General features: G+C 36.4%; 1 protein-coding gene and 1 non-coding gene across 5 annotated transcripts in view; one reads left to right on the top strand and one right to left on the bottom strand.

The window, feature by feature from the left end:
- AXDND1 (axonemal dynein light chain domain containing 1) overlaps nt 1-13,723 on the top strand; it is a 76,281-nt gene that overhangs the window by 30,025 nt on the left and 32,533 nt on the right. For all 4 annotated transcript variants that reach the window (XM_020868781.2, XM_020868783.2, XM_020868780.2 and 1 more), the window contains exons 15-18: nt 1,057-1,132; nt 3,208-3,442; nt 4,694-4,895; nt 5,664-5,757. In XM_020868781.2, coding sequence (XP_020724440.2) covers nt 1,057-1,132; nt 3,208-3,442; nt 4,694-4,895; nt 5,664-5,757 — 607 coding nt within the window. The remainder of the gene's footprint in view (nt 1-1,056; nt 1,133-3,207; nt 3,443-4,693; nt 4,896-5,663; nt 5,758-13,723) is intronic.
- Nucleotides 11,082-11,188, bottom strand: LOC139037629 (U6 spliceosomal RNA). Its single transcript, XR_011490504.1, has one exon. It is a non-coding gene; the product is annotated as a U6 spliceosomal RNA (small nuclear RNA).

The following is a 13,723-nucleotide window of genomic DNA, read 5'->3' as shown; positions in this document are numbered from 1 at the left end:
TGCTGCTTCCATTGAAATCCAACTCTTTTTCTTTTCTTTACTCTCCTTTTAAAATCAAGTCAACTTAATGTCTATTGGCACACTTCATATGTGGATCCATCTGCAAATTCTGTAGCATAGTGCATGTGGAGAGAAGTGGAATCAATGACTGGCAGCTATTAGGAGGTTGGTTTTGATTGGCTATCATACTTTGTAACAGAAATTTGGCAATGGAAGAAGCTGCCTATTAAAGTAGTTAAGTGGAGGCTGGTTGGCTAAATCATAGCCAAGGTTAGTGGGAATCTATACTTTAAATGCAGCCTGGACTCAATGTTTTCTAAAGTTGGTGTTTTTTTTTTTTAACTTTAAGATGCTTTGTCTGTTGAGGAAACACATTTAGGTACTATTTCCAGGTCAGACTGAGAAGAGTAGTTTCAGTTTTTCACATCCTCTAAGAGGTGTTCCGGTTAGTAGATTGGGAAGTGGCCCCCGAAGCTGGTATATATTCAAGCTGGCTGCTGCCGCCTTTGCGCAACTTCTAATACTTGTTGACTCAGCTGGGAGAGGAGCACAGGTGGCAGTGGCTTTCTTCTCCTTTCTCCTCAGGGACGACTTTATCCAGAGCTCTCTTCTCGTGAGGCTTCAAAAGATACTAAAGGAAACACCCCCCTTTTTTTTTAATTTCCAGAAGTTGGGGCTCCTGACCTAAATGTTGAGTCTTAATTATTCTTTAGGCTTCCTTTTCTTTATATATTGCTTTGGCCACTGTGTTCAGCAGGAATTGTTCCTATAATGACCTAATTTTGGATGTTGAGGACCCAGAGGCTACCCTTTTAATACTGTCATGGCCTCTGACCCTGTAACCTTCTTCCTCAGGTCTGATTATGATCTGAATTTATATTGTATTTGTAAAGTTAAAAATGAATGCTTGTGAGGGAGAGGCTGAACCTGGAAGGCATTTAGGAAAACCATTAGAGAGAAGTATATTATTAATTGTTATATTATGTGTGGATTCATGATTTTCTTTGTTTATATCTTGTCCTGAGACCACACTCTTGCTCTTTTTCTTTCTTTCAGTGAAAGAGATATTTTATCCCCCCATAGACGAAAGACACTTGAATTAGTCGTTCCAGACTTCAAGCAGTGGCTAATGGTAAGACTTTCTAGCAAACAACTTGGTAATCAAAATGCTATTTGCAAACTTGTCACTCCTTACCTACAACTGAATCATATCTCATCCTTTAACAATGCTATACTAGGTTTTATGAATGGCAAGGAAAACATTAAAACTACAGAGGCTTTTAAAAATACTCTTAAATATTCTGTTCTCAGTTCTATTTTTTAGATTTTTGGGTCAAATAAAGTTAGGTTGTCAGTGAAAAGATTAGGAAAAGACACTTGGGTGGCAATTAAGATAGTTCTGATTCTCTCATCTAACTATCAGCCATAAACAACATCTGTGCCTCTCATGTACCTGGCTTTTGTCTTAAGGACACATTGGACTTTAAAAATTAATAACATCTTTTTAAAAATTGTGGTAAAATATACATAACATAACCTTACCATTTACATCATTTTTATGTACAAATCAGTAGCCTTAAGTACATTCCCATTATTGTGCAACCATCACAGCCATCCATGTCCAGAACTTTTTCATCTACCTGAACTGAAATTCTTCCTATTAAACAGTAACTTCCCATTTCCTCCTCCCTCCAGCCCCTGGCAACCGCCATTCTACTTTGTCTTTATAAATTGACTACTCAGGCACCTCATATAAATGAAATCATGTAGAATTAATCCTTCTGTGACTGACTTATTCCCTCCAGCTTAATACCCACAAGGTTTATCCACATTGCAACATTTATCAGAATTTGCTGCCTTCTTAAGGTTGAATAATATTCCATTGTATGTATAGAACACACTTTGTTTATTAATAACGTCTTTTTAAAGGGTTCAAACTTTGAAAATAGGTTTCATTTGGCTAGTCAAATTGCTATCTTGTTACAGTAGTCTGGTAAGGGAAAATACAACATTCAGTTCAGTTCAGTCACTCAGTCGTGTCTAACTCTTTGTGACCCCATGAACCGCAGCACGCCAGGCCTCCCTGTCCATCACCAACTCCCGAAGTCCACCCAAACCCATGTCCATTGAGTCAGTGATGTCATCCAGCCATCTTATCCTCTGTCGTCCCCTTCTCCTCCTGCCCTCAATCTTTCCCAGCATCAGGGTCTTTTCAAATGAGTCAGTTCTTCGCATCAGGTGGCCAAAGAATTCCTCCAAATGTTAACATCAAACTCATGACCTAATGAAATCTCATCCAATCCCAAGAAACCATTTTCTTTTATTTTGGAATGATTTGAGCAGAATTGAAAATGTTTGTTGTCATACATACAATTTAGTTAGTTTAGCGACTTATTTTTTTAAAATGTTTATCTCTTTGACATTGCATAGATAAAATTGAAAAAAATCATGCTTTTTTTTTAGTGGAAATAGTAATGATTTTCATTCATTAACTTGTCAGGCTGAAGGTGCTTTCCATATGTTATTATACTTTTTCTTCATAGTATCCACCTGATGCAGGTTCTGTAATCCCCCATCTTCCAGATGTGGAAATTGAAGATTAGAAATGTTAAGTATCTTGCCTTAGTTACCTATAAATGGTAAATGGCCGGGTCTGTCTCTTAATTGCTCTGCTACAATGCTTTCCAGTACTGGTTGCTAATAAGTGTGAGTGATTTGTTTACATTATCTGAGTCTTGAAATAATAGCAAGCTTTGTATATAAATTGTAACTTATTTTTTCCACAAATACTTATTGATATGTCAGGTATATCACTTGTACTTCGGGTTAAACAAACAAATGAAAACTTATACATTCTAGGAACTTTCCCAGTGTAGTGGGGATCGTATAAACAGAAATATTACATCCTTATCAAAGCAAATAATGATTAAACATGTTCAGCTCTCTGAGGCTTAATTGCTTCTCACTAATATTTTTACCTACATAGAACTGAATATAATTATTTCATCCTGTTAAACTATAGGTTATCTTATAGAGTATCAAAATTAAATTCATTTTAACTTTGAAAATAGAATGTATGTCACATGAGGAAATGATATGACAAATAAGATGTATAACTCCAAAATATTTGGGAGTCACCTGAGTAGACTTTGATGAAATCATTAGTGAATAATGTACTAATTTCCTCATCCCCCTTTCATTCTCCAGATGTTGACTGAAGACAGAGACAAATTTTCTGGGGATCTTCTAGTGTCAAAATATGATTCTATCAAGATTATTAAACGGTTACAGGAAAACTGGACAGATATTGGGCTTGGGATATTTGGTCGCCATAAAAGTATGGAGGGAAATATACCACCAGAGCAGAAGTTCATGGAGGAAATTTTGAAAAATATAGCAAGACTCTACAAAGAATTTGAAATAAGAATAAATGGGGATAATGGTAAGGAAAAAAACAATGGTAATGATAATTAGGTGGTTTGACAGTATAAAGCATTTTAATACTAATTATTAGTTTCAATACAATTAATATTGAAAATCAAAATAATACATTTAGTTTTAAAAATCAAGCAAAATAAAGCATTGAGTATCACTTTATTGAGATATAATTCATTACAATGCATCTATTTAAATATACCATTTGATGAGTTTAATGTGGCTCAGACGGTAAAGCACCTACCTGCAGTGCAGGAGACTGGGGTTTGCTCCCTGGGTCAGGAAGATCTCCTGGAGAAGGAAATGGCAACCCATTCCAGTACTCTGGCCTGGAAAAATCTTGTGGACAGAGGAGCCTGGTAGGCTATAGTCCATGCAGTTACAAGAGTCGGACATAACTTAGAGACTAAACCACCACCACCACCATTTGTTTGGAGAGGGTATTTTGCCGTGATGTCACAGTGAATCAATCAAAAATTATAATCTAGACTTGGTCCTTATTCAGACCAAAACTCGGAGAAGGCAATGGCAACCCCTCCAATACTCTTGCCTGGAAAATCCTGTGGATGAAGGAGCCTGGTAGGCTGCAGTCCATGGGGTCACTAAGAGTCAGACACGACTGAGCAACTTCACTTTCAATTTTCACTTTCATGCATTGGAGAAGGAATTGGCAACCCACTCCAGTGTTCTTGCCTGGAGAATCCCAGGGATGGTGGAGCCTGGTGGGCTGCCATCTATGGGGTTGCACAGAGTTGGACATGACTGAAGCAACTTAGCAGCAGCAGCAGACCAAAACTGTATGTAAACCTGAACAATGACCTAAAAAATGACTCAAGAACTATTATCTGTTCTTGTTTCTGTTTTAACTATTCTGTAATCATGAAGAAGCTGTTTTTCATCATTGTCTTCTTAACAGGATAACTCAGTGAATGCCTTTAACAGAAACTGTAGTTCGTGGTTTCTGTGTTTAATGCATTTCATTGTCCACCAAGACAATGTAAAAAAAAAAAAAGACAAAGTAAAAACTATCATCAGTGAAAATAGTCCATCAGTTAGAAAAGCACTGATTAGATAGTTTTTATTCACTAAATATTTGTTTAGGAACTACTCTTTGCAAGATTCTCTGCTAGGCAAGCTGTAGAGTAATATGAAACTAAAAGAAGATATGCCCCTACCCATTAGTATCTCATAATTTATTGTTGAAATAGTAGACTTATATAACTACTTCCAAAAGTTAATGATTTTCTCATTTTTCCAGGTACCTCTAAAATTCTTCCAAGTTTGATTAGTTCTTTTGAATTCTGTTCTTTCAAGTTGGAAAGCCTCCTGGAGTTTCCTGACCTGCTTCTTGAAGAATGGGAGGGAGTTAATGAAAAAATTAATGAGATGAAGTCTCAGTTGGATTCATCATTATACATTATTGGCACTGTTCCGCAGTACATAGATTTGGATTCTGGCCTGTAGGTTCTCATAGCTATCTGCTGGGTAGAAAGGAGTCCCCACTTCTCAGTACTTAGCCTCAATAATGAGTATTTGGGATCAAATGAGAAATCTTGACATCCTGTTCCTCTCAGGAAGAAAGCCATCTGACTGGGGGCTGGAGGGTGAGTGAGTCCTGGGTTCTTAACTACAGTGCAGTTTCTGCCTCACTGAGCTGAGAAGGGGAAGAACAGGTGTAGTTTTGGTTCATATACCCTGGACTCTTGCCTTTCCAACTGACTCCTCATAAATTGTCTTGAGTATTTCTTCACTTGCTGTCTGTCCTTAAAACCATTTCCAGAGGCTTTCAATGTTTTGTTTTGTTTTAGTAATTTTACTAATTTCACCAGAGAGTGGGTCACCTTTTCTCTTCACACTGTCATGTTGAAAGTTGATCTCTTGAGAGGATTTTAAAATTCATACTTCTTACTTTGTGGTCTCACAGGTATAGAAGTGAATGTAAAGGGTGTGAGTGTGAGTTTTTACAGTAGAGAGCTAACAACTGAAGGTAAGGTCTACATTATTCAAGACTGGCTACCTATGTGAGGTGAGGCTAGGAAGGTTGTCAGTGAGTAGCCATTCTACTAAATATCTCAAGGCTTTGATTCACCTTTCTCTGAGTTCTCCAACAATTGTCCACACCAAAGTTTACTAGGCCCAGCCAAATGAAACCCTTTCTTTTATCTAATATTTACTTTTATACTCTTAAGTAAGGCACTTACCTTTATCTTACTTGTTTTTCCCTTCAGGGAACTACAAACACATATATTTAACATGATTCAACAATGGCTTTTGAAGATAGGCAGTGAGATTAACAATGGTAACATGGAACTTCAGCGCCAAGTATGTACTTGCAGGAATTTATTAGATTGTTTTTTGCCTTGGCTGTGAGTTTTCTTCAAGGAAAAAACCATGTCATGGCTATCCAACTGAAGTAGGTGATTGGGAGGGCAAAATGGGAACTGACATATAATTACTCAAATGATTTTCAGTGGATTTTTAAATGAGGTATGTTACTGCATTTGGAATGAAGTTTCAGCAATGATCAGAAGTTTTTGAGATCCAGTTACTATCTTTACTCTTTACTCAGTATACTGAAAAAAATTTTCCCTCAATAGTGATAATCATTTTAAGGATTTATGTTGGTGCCCTTGACTGGCTGAAGGGATGATAGAAACGTGTTTCTAGGAAGAAAGACAAAATGCTACAATACAATTGGTTTATAGTTATTAGAATAGGGAATTGCCCTCCCATTCTGAGGAACTGAACCTGTGGACTTCTTAACTATCACAACATGAAGTAATAATTTCCAATGGATGTCTTAGTTTATTATATTTACTCCCACTTCCTAGTCTTAATTATGATCTAAATTTACACAGGAGTCTCTTATTATAAGTAAATGTAATATGCAAATATTCGATGTTACAAAATTGATAGAAAGAATTTAGCTAATTTTAATATTGCTTAAATTAGGAATTTGAAAGGCAGAGATCAGTGTGTTATATGGGAATGCTACTTATGAAGCATTATATCAGTCTGTGAGCATGTTGTAAATATAGAAACACAAAGAGTTGAGGAACAAATATGTTAAGACTGGAAATATGGATACAGGGGATCACCAGACCTATGAGAAATTTCTGATTTAAAACACAACCAGAAGTAAGAAGAAAAAGGGTGGGAGAGTGCCTGTCACATAGTGAGACTCAATAAATATTTCTTTGAAGTAAGAAAGGATATTCCAACATTGCTGATGTTTTATGGTCTTGCTACATTAACACCTTCTTTGATAGGATACTCAGTTTACTATTGGGGATTATCTCTGGGGAATTATAGTCTCAATTTTCAATATTATGGAATTCAGTTTTTATGATATAGGATTATTTAGAAAGTACCTTTATATACTTCTCTATACATCTCCATTTTGATGCTATAAGATTATAATGTAGTTAAACTGAATATAAAGCTTGCAAGATTATATATTTCTCAAGGAACTGTATATATCCATATTAATCTCTATTAACTGGTATAAGTATTTAAAAATGGAAAAATTTATCTTTATTTCACTCACCTTTCATTTTTCTTTCTGATCCACTTTCTTCCAGATGTCTTTTTGTCTTTTTCTTTATACCTTTACTTCATCTAATTTGTGCTGCTTGGCAGTAAAACCAATCTTCAAAGATTTTTTATTGTATATCTCTATCAGCAAAAAATCATTGAAAAATTCATTTCTAACTTACACGTGAGACTCTATTGACTTTTTTTCTACATTGTAAAATATATATGACTAGTCAAAAGGGATGAGATGAATAATATTTTAAAATTATTTTTAGTAATGATTTTTTAAAAAATTGATCAAACAGGCTTCATAATTCTTTTTATATGCACAGGTTAATACTTAGTGACAAAGCCATCTGAAGGTCTGCTAAGTTCAGTTTACTTTGTTACTTTTTTTAAAGGACTGTCATTGCTAAAATAAGAGCTTGCAAAGAAGCAATCCAAATTGAAGAAATTCATTATAGTAAAATTTTCCATCTGCCATAATGTCAGTCGTTTTTATAAACATTAGGCAATGCAGCATTTCTTTCTTTTTTTTTTCATTTATTTTTATTAGTTGGAGGCTAATTACTTTACAATATTGTAGTGGTTTTTGTCATACATTGACATGAATCAGCCATGGATTTACATGTATTTCCCATCCCGATCCCCCCTCCCACCTCCCTCTCTACCAGATCCCTCTGGGTCTTCCCAGTGCACCAGGCCCGAGCACTTGTCTCATGCATCCAACCTGGGCTGGTGATCTGTTTCACCCTAGATAATATACATGTTTCAATGCTGTTCTCTCAAAACATCCCACCCTTGCCTTCTCCCACAGAGTCCAAAAGTCTGTTCTGTACATCTGTGTCTCTTTTTCTGTTTTGCATATAGGGTTATCATTACCATCTTTCTAAATTCCATTTATATGTGTTAGTATACTATAATGGTCTTTATCTTTCTGGCTTACTTCACTCTGTATAATGGGCTCCAGTTTCATCCATCTCATTGGAACTGATTCAAATGAATTCTTTTTAATGGCTGAGTAATATTCTATGGTGTATATGTACCACAGCTTTCTCATCCATTCGTCTGCTGATGGGCATCTAGGTTGCTTCCATGTCCTGGCTATTATAAACAGTGCTGCGATGAACATTGGGGTGCACGTGTCTCTTTCAGATCTGGTTTCCTTGGTATGCCCAGAAGTGGTATTGCTGGGTCATATGGCAGTTCTACTTCCAGTTTTTAAAGAAATCTCCACACTGTTCTCCATAGAAGCTGTACTAGTTTGCATTCCCACCAACAGTGTAAGAGGGTTCCCTTTTCTCCACACCCTCTCCAGCATTTATTGCTTGTAGACTTTTGGATAGCAGCCATCCTGACTGGCGTGTAATGGTACCTCATTGTGGTTTTGATTTGCATTTCTCTGATGATGAGTGATGTTGAACATCTTTTCATGTGTTTGTTAGCCATCTGTATGTCTTCTTTGGAGAAATGTCTGTTTAGTTCTTTGGCCCATTTTTTGATTGGGTCATTTATTTTTCTGGAATTGAGCTGCAGGAGTTGCTTGTATAATTTTGAGATTAATCCTTTGTCTGTTACTTCATTTGCTATTATTTCCTCCCAATCTGAGGGCTGTCTTTTCACTTTGCTTATAGTTTCCTTTGTTGTGCAAAAGCTTTTAAGTTTCATTAGGTCCCATTTGTTTATTTTTGCTTTTATTTCCAATATTCTGGGAGGTGGGTCATAGAGGATCCTGCTGTGATTTATGTCGGAGAGTGTTTTGCCTATGTTCTCCTCTAGGAGTTTTATAGTTTCTGGTCTTACATTTAGATCTTTAATCCATTTTGAGTTTATTTTTGTATATGGTGTTAGAAAGTGTTCTAGTTTCATTCTTTTACAGGTGGTTGACCAGTTTTCCCAGCATCACTTGTTAAAGAGGTTGTCTTTTTTCCATTGTATATCCTTGCCTCCTTTGTCGAAGATAAGGTGTCCATAGGTTCGTGGATTTATCTCTGGGCTTTCTATTCTGTTCCATTGATCTATATTTCTGTCTTTGTGCCAGTACCATACTGTCTTGATGACTGTGGCTTTGTAGTATAGTCTGAAGTCAGGCAGGTTGATTCCTCCAGTTCCATTCTTCTTTCTCAAGATTACTTTGGCTATTCGAGGTGTTTTGTATTTCCATACAAATTGTGAAATTATTTGTTCTAGTTCTGTGAAAAATACCGTTGGTAGCTTAATAGGGATTGCATTGAATCTATAGATTGTTTGGGTAGTATAGCCATTTTGACAATATTGATACTTACAATCCATGAACACAGTATATTTCTCCATCTGTTTGTGTCCTCTTTGATTTCTTTCATCAGTGTTTTATAGTTTTCTATGTATAGGTCTTTTGTTTCTTTAGGTAGATATACTCCTAAGTATTTTATTCTTTTTGTTGCAATGGTGAATGGTATTGTTTCCTTAATTTCTCTTTCTGTTTTCTCATTGTTAGTATATAGGAATGCAAGGGATTTCTGTGTGTTAACTTTATATCCTGCAACACTATTGTATTTGTTGATTAGCTCTAGTTAATTTCTGGTAGAGTCTTTAGGGTTTTCTATATAGAGGATCATGTCATCTGCAAACAGAGAGAGTTTTACTTCTTCTTTTCCTATCTGGATTCCTTTTACTTCTTTTTCTGCTCTGATTGCTGTGGCCAAAACTTCCAAAACTATGTTGAATAGTAGTGGTGAGAGTGGGCACCCTTGTCTTGTTCCTGATTTTAGGGGAAATGCTTTCAATTTTTCACCATTGAGGATAATGCTTGCTGTGGGTTTGTCATATATAGCTTTTATTATGTTGAGGTATGTTCCTTCTATTCCTGCTTTCTGGAGAGTTTTAATCATAAATGGGTATTGAATTTTGTCAAAGGCTTTCTCTGCATCTATTGAGATAATCATATGGTTTTTATCTTTCAATTTGTTAATGTGGTGTATTACATTGATTTGCGGATATTAAAGAATCCTTGCATTCCTGGGATAAAGCCCACTTGGTCATGGTGTATGATTTTTTTAATATGTTGTTGGATTCTGTTTGCTAGAATTTTGTTAAGGATTTTTGCATTTATGTTCATCAGTGATATTGGCCTGTAGTTTTCTTTTTTTGTGGCATCCTTGTCTGGTTTTGGAATTAGGGTGATGGTGGCCTCATAAAATGAGTTTGGAAGTTTACCTTCTTCTGCAATTTTCTGGAAGAGTTTGAGTAAGATAGGTGTTAGCTCTTCTCTAAATTTTTGGTAGAATTCAGCTGTGAAGCCATCTGGTCCTGGGCTTTTGTTTGCTGGAAGATTTCTGATTACAGTTTCGATTTCCTTGCTTGTGATAGGTCTGTTAAGATCTTCTATTTCTTTCTGGTTCAGTTTTGGAAAGTTATACTTTTCTAAGAACTTGTCCATTTCTTCCAAGTTGTCCATTTTATTGGCATAGAGCTGCTGGTAGTAGTCTCTTATGATCCTTTGTATTTCAGTGTTGTCTGTTGTGATCGCTCCATTTTCATTTCTAATTTTGTTAATTTGGTTCTTCTCCCTTTGTTTCTTAATGAGTCTTGCTAATGGTTTGTCAATTTTGTTTATTTTTTCAAAAAACCATCTTTTAGCTTTGTTGATTTTTGCTATGGTCTCTTTAGTTTCTTTTGCATTTATTTCTGCCCTAATTTTTAAGATTTCTTTCCTTCTACTAACCCTGGGGTTCTTCATTTCTTCCTTCTCTAGTTGCTTTAGGTGTAGAGTTAGGTTATTTATTTGACTTTTTTCTTGTTTCTTGAGGTAAGCCTATAATGCTATGAACCTTCCCCTTAGCACTGCTTTTACAGTGTCCCATAGGTTTTGGGTTGTTGTGTTTTCATTTTCATTCATTTCTATTCATATTTTGATTTCTTTTTTTATTTCTTCTATGATTTGTTGGTTATTCAGAAGCATGTTATTTAGCCTCCATATGTTTGAATTTTTAATAATTTTTTCCTGTAATTGAGATCTAATCTTACTGCACTGTGGTCAGAAAAGATGACTGGAATGATTTCAGTTTTTTTGAATTTACCAAGACTAGATTTATGGTCCAGGATGTGATCTATTCTGGAGAAGGTTCCGTGTGAAAAATATGGAACGCTTCACGAATTTGCATGTCATCCTTGCACAGGGGCCATGCTAATCTTCTCTGTATCGTTCCAATTTTAGTATATGTGCTGCCGAAGTGAGCATGCAGCATTTCTTTTTTTAAACAAAAGATTGGCAATCAATTGAAACACTTTATTTGTAAGATTTTAAAATGATTAGAAACTTATTTCCAGATTTTCAAGTATATGAATTTGAGAGTTTTTAAAAGTGATCCATATTTCATTTTCAGCAGCAAAATCAAACCAAGATGGAAATCCTTCCAACTGTCCATTTTCAAAATGACTGCTCTATAGCATAAATTTCTTTTGTGTGGTTGCATGCTAAATCACTTCAGTTGTGTCATATTCTTTGTGATGCTGTGATTATAGCCCACCAGGCTCCTTTGTCCATGGGATTCTCCAGGCAAGAATACTGGAGTGGGTTACCATACCCTCCTCCAGGGGATCTTCCTGACCTAGGGCTTGAACCCTCATCTCCTACTTTGGCAGGCAGGTTCTTTACCACTAGAGCCACCTGGGAAGCCCAAATTTCTTTCACTTATTGTTAACATCAATATTATATATATTTAAAAAAAAATTTGGCCATGCCATTAGGCATGGGGAATTTTAGTTCCCCAACCAGGGATCAAACCTGTGACCCTTGCTTTGGAAGAATAGAGTCTCAACCACTGGACCAGGGAAATCCCAACATCAATTAAATTTTGAAGGGTTGAATGGTGATTTTTTTTTTTAATATCAGCTAGGAGATGGCTGTTTTGCCACTTGTCATCCCTGAAAAGATCAATAAATTTGAAACAAGCCTGCCTTTTTACAAAACACTTCATCTTAAAATTTCTCCTAAGAATTTGGTATCTGAATCACAGTAAATGTTTGGTTTATTATAAAAATCATTTGCACTCTTCATCTAATTAAAGAAATTCCATATCTTTGTGAAAGTAAAAGATATTCTTCTGTGTTTAATTTGATTCTAATTTTAAATTCATCTGTGAAGTATTGCATGACCTTGTTTCTGTCATTTAATCTCTTTAATATAGGTTTGAAATGAAGATAATAAATATGACTGTTTATTTCATAAGCATGGTTTAAGGATTTATTAATATTTTATGTAAACAAAAATGAGTTCTTTCAATGACAGTATCATCCAGGCCATTGATGTATGAAAGAACAGTTTAGAGAATTAATTATCCAAGAAGAATTAGTGTAATTGAGAAGCAACAGGGTCTTAGTTAGTGGGGAAAATATCTTTGACTTGTGTAAGGTAGTAGTCATTTTAACTCTTTCTCAGGAAGAGTTGCCCTTCCCCTACATCTCAGTTCAGTTCAGCTCAGTTCAGTCGCTCAGTCGTGTCCGACTCTTTGCGACCCCATGAATCACAGCACACCAGGCCTCCCTGTCCATCACCAACTCCCAGAGTTTACTCAAACTCATACCCATTGAGTCGGTGATGCCATCCAGCCATGTCATCCTCTGTCGTCCCCTTCGCCTCCTGCCCCCAGTCCCTCCCAGCATCAGGTTCTTTTCCAATGAGTCAATCTTAGCATGAGGTGGCCAAAGTATTGGAGTTTCAGCTTCAGCATCAGTCCTTCGAATGAACACCCAGGGCTGATCTCCTTTAGGATGGACTGGTTGGATCTCCTTGCAGTCCAAGGGACTCTCAAGAGTCTTCTCCAACACTAAAGTTCAAAAGCATCAATTCTTCAGCACTCAGCTTTCTTCACAGTCCAACTCTCACATCCATATGAGACCACTGGAAAAACCATAGCCTTGACTGGACATAACTTTGTTGGCAAAGTAATGTCTCTGCTTTTTAATATGCTATCTAGGTTGGTCATAACTTTCTTTCCAAGGAGTAAGCGTCTTTTAATTTCATGGCTGCAATCACCATCTGCAGGGATTTTGGAGCCCCAAAAAATAAAGTCTGACACTGTTTCCACTGTCTCCCCATCTATTTCCCATGAAGTGATGGGATCAGATGCCATGATCTTAGTTTTCTGAATGTTGAGCTTTAAGCCAACTTTTTCACTCTCCTCTTTCACTTTCATCAAGAGGCTTTTTAGTTCCTCTTCACTTTCTGCCATAAGGGTGGTGTCATCTGCATATCTGAGGTTATTGATATTTCTTCCAGCAATCTTGATTCCAGCTTCTGCTTCTTCCAGCCCAGCGTTTCTCATGATGTACTCTGCATATAAGTTAAATAAGCAGGGTGACAATATACAGCCTTGACATACTCCTTTTCCTATTTGGAACCAATCTGTTGTTCCATGTCCAGTTCTAACTGTTGCTTCCTGACCTGCATACAGGTTTCTCAAGAGGCAGGTCAGGTGGTCTGGTATTCCCATCTCTTTCAGAATTTTCCACAGTTTATTGTGATCCACACAGTCAAAGGCTTTGGCGTAGTCAATAAAGCAGAAATAGATGTTTTTCTGGAACTCTGTTGCTTTTTCGATGATCCAGTGGATGTTGGCAATTTGATCGCTAGTTCCTCTGCCTTTTCTAAAACCAGCTTGAACATCTGGAAGTTCACGGTTCACATATTGCTGAAGCCTGGCTTGGAGAATTTTGAGCATTACTTTACTAGCATGTGAGATGAGTGCAATTGTGCAGTGGTCTGAGCATTCTT

Source organism: Odocoileus virginianus, chromosome 11 (assembly GCF_023699985.2).
Source record: "Odocoileus virginianus isolate 20LAN1187 ecotype Illinois chromosome 11, Ovbor_1.2, whole genome shotgun sequence".
In the NCBI taxonomy this organism is placed as follows: domain Eukaryota; kingdom Metazoa; phylum Chordata; class Mammalia; order Artiodactyla; family Cervidae; genus Odocoileus; species Odocoileus virginianus.
This window is presented reverse-complemented; position numbering and strand designations above follow the sequence as displayed.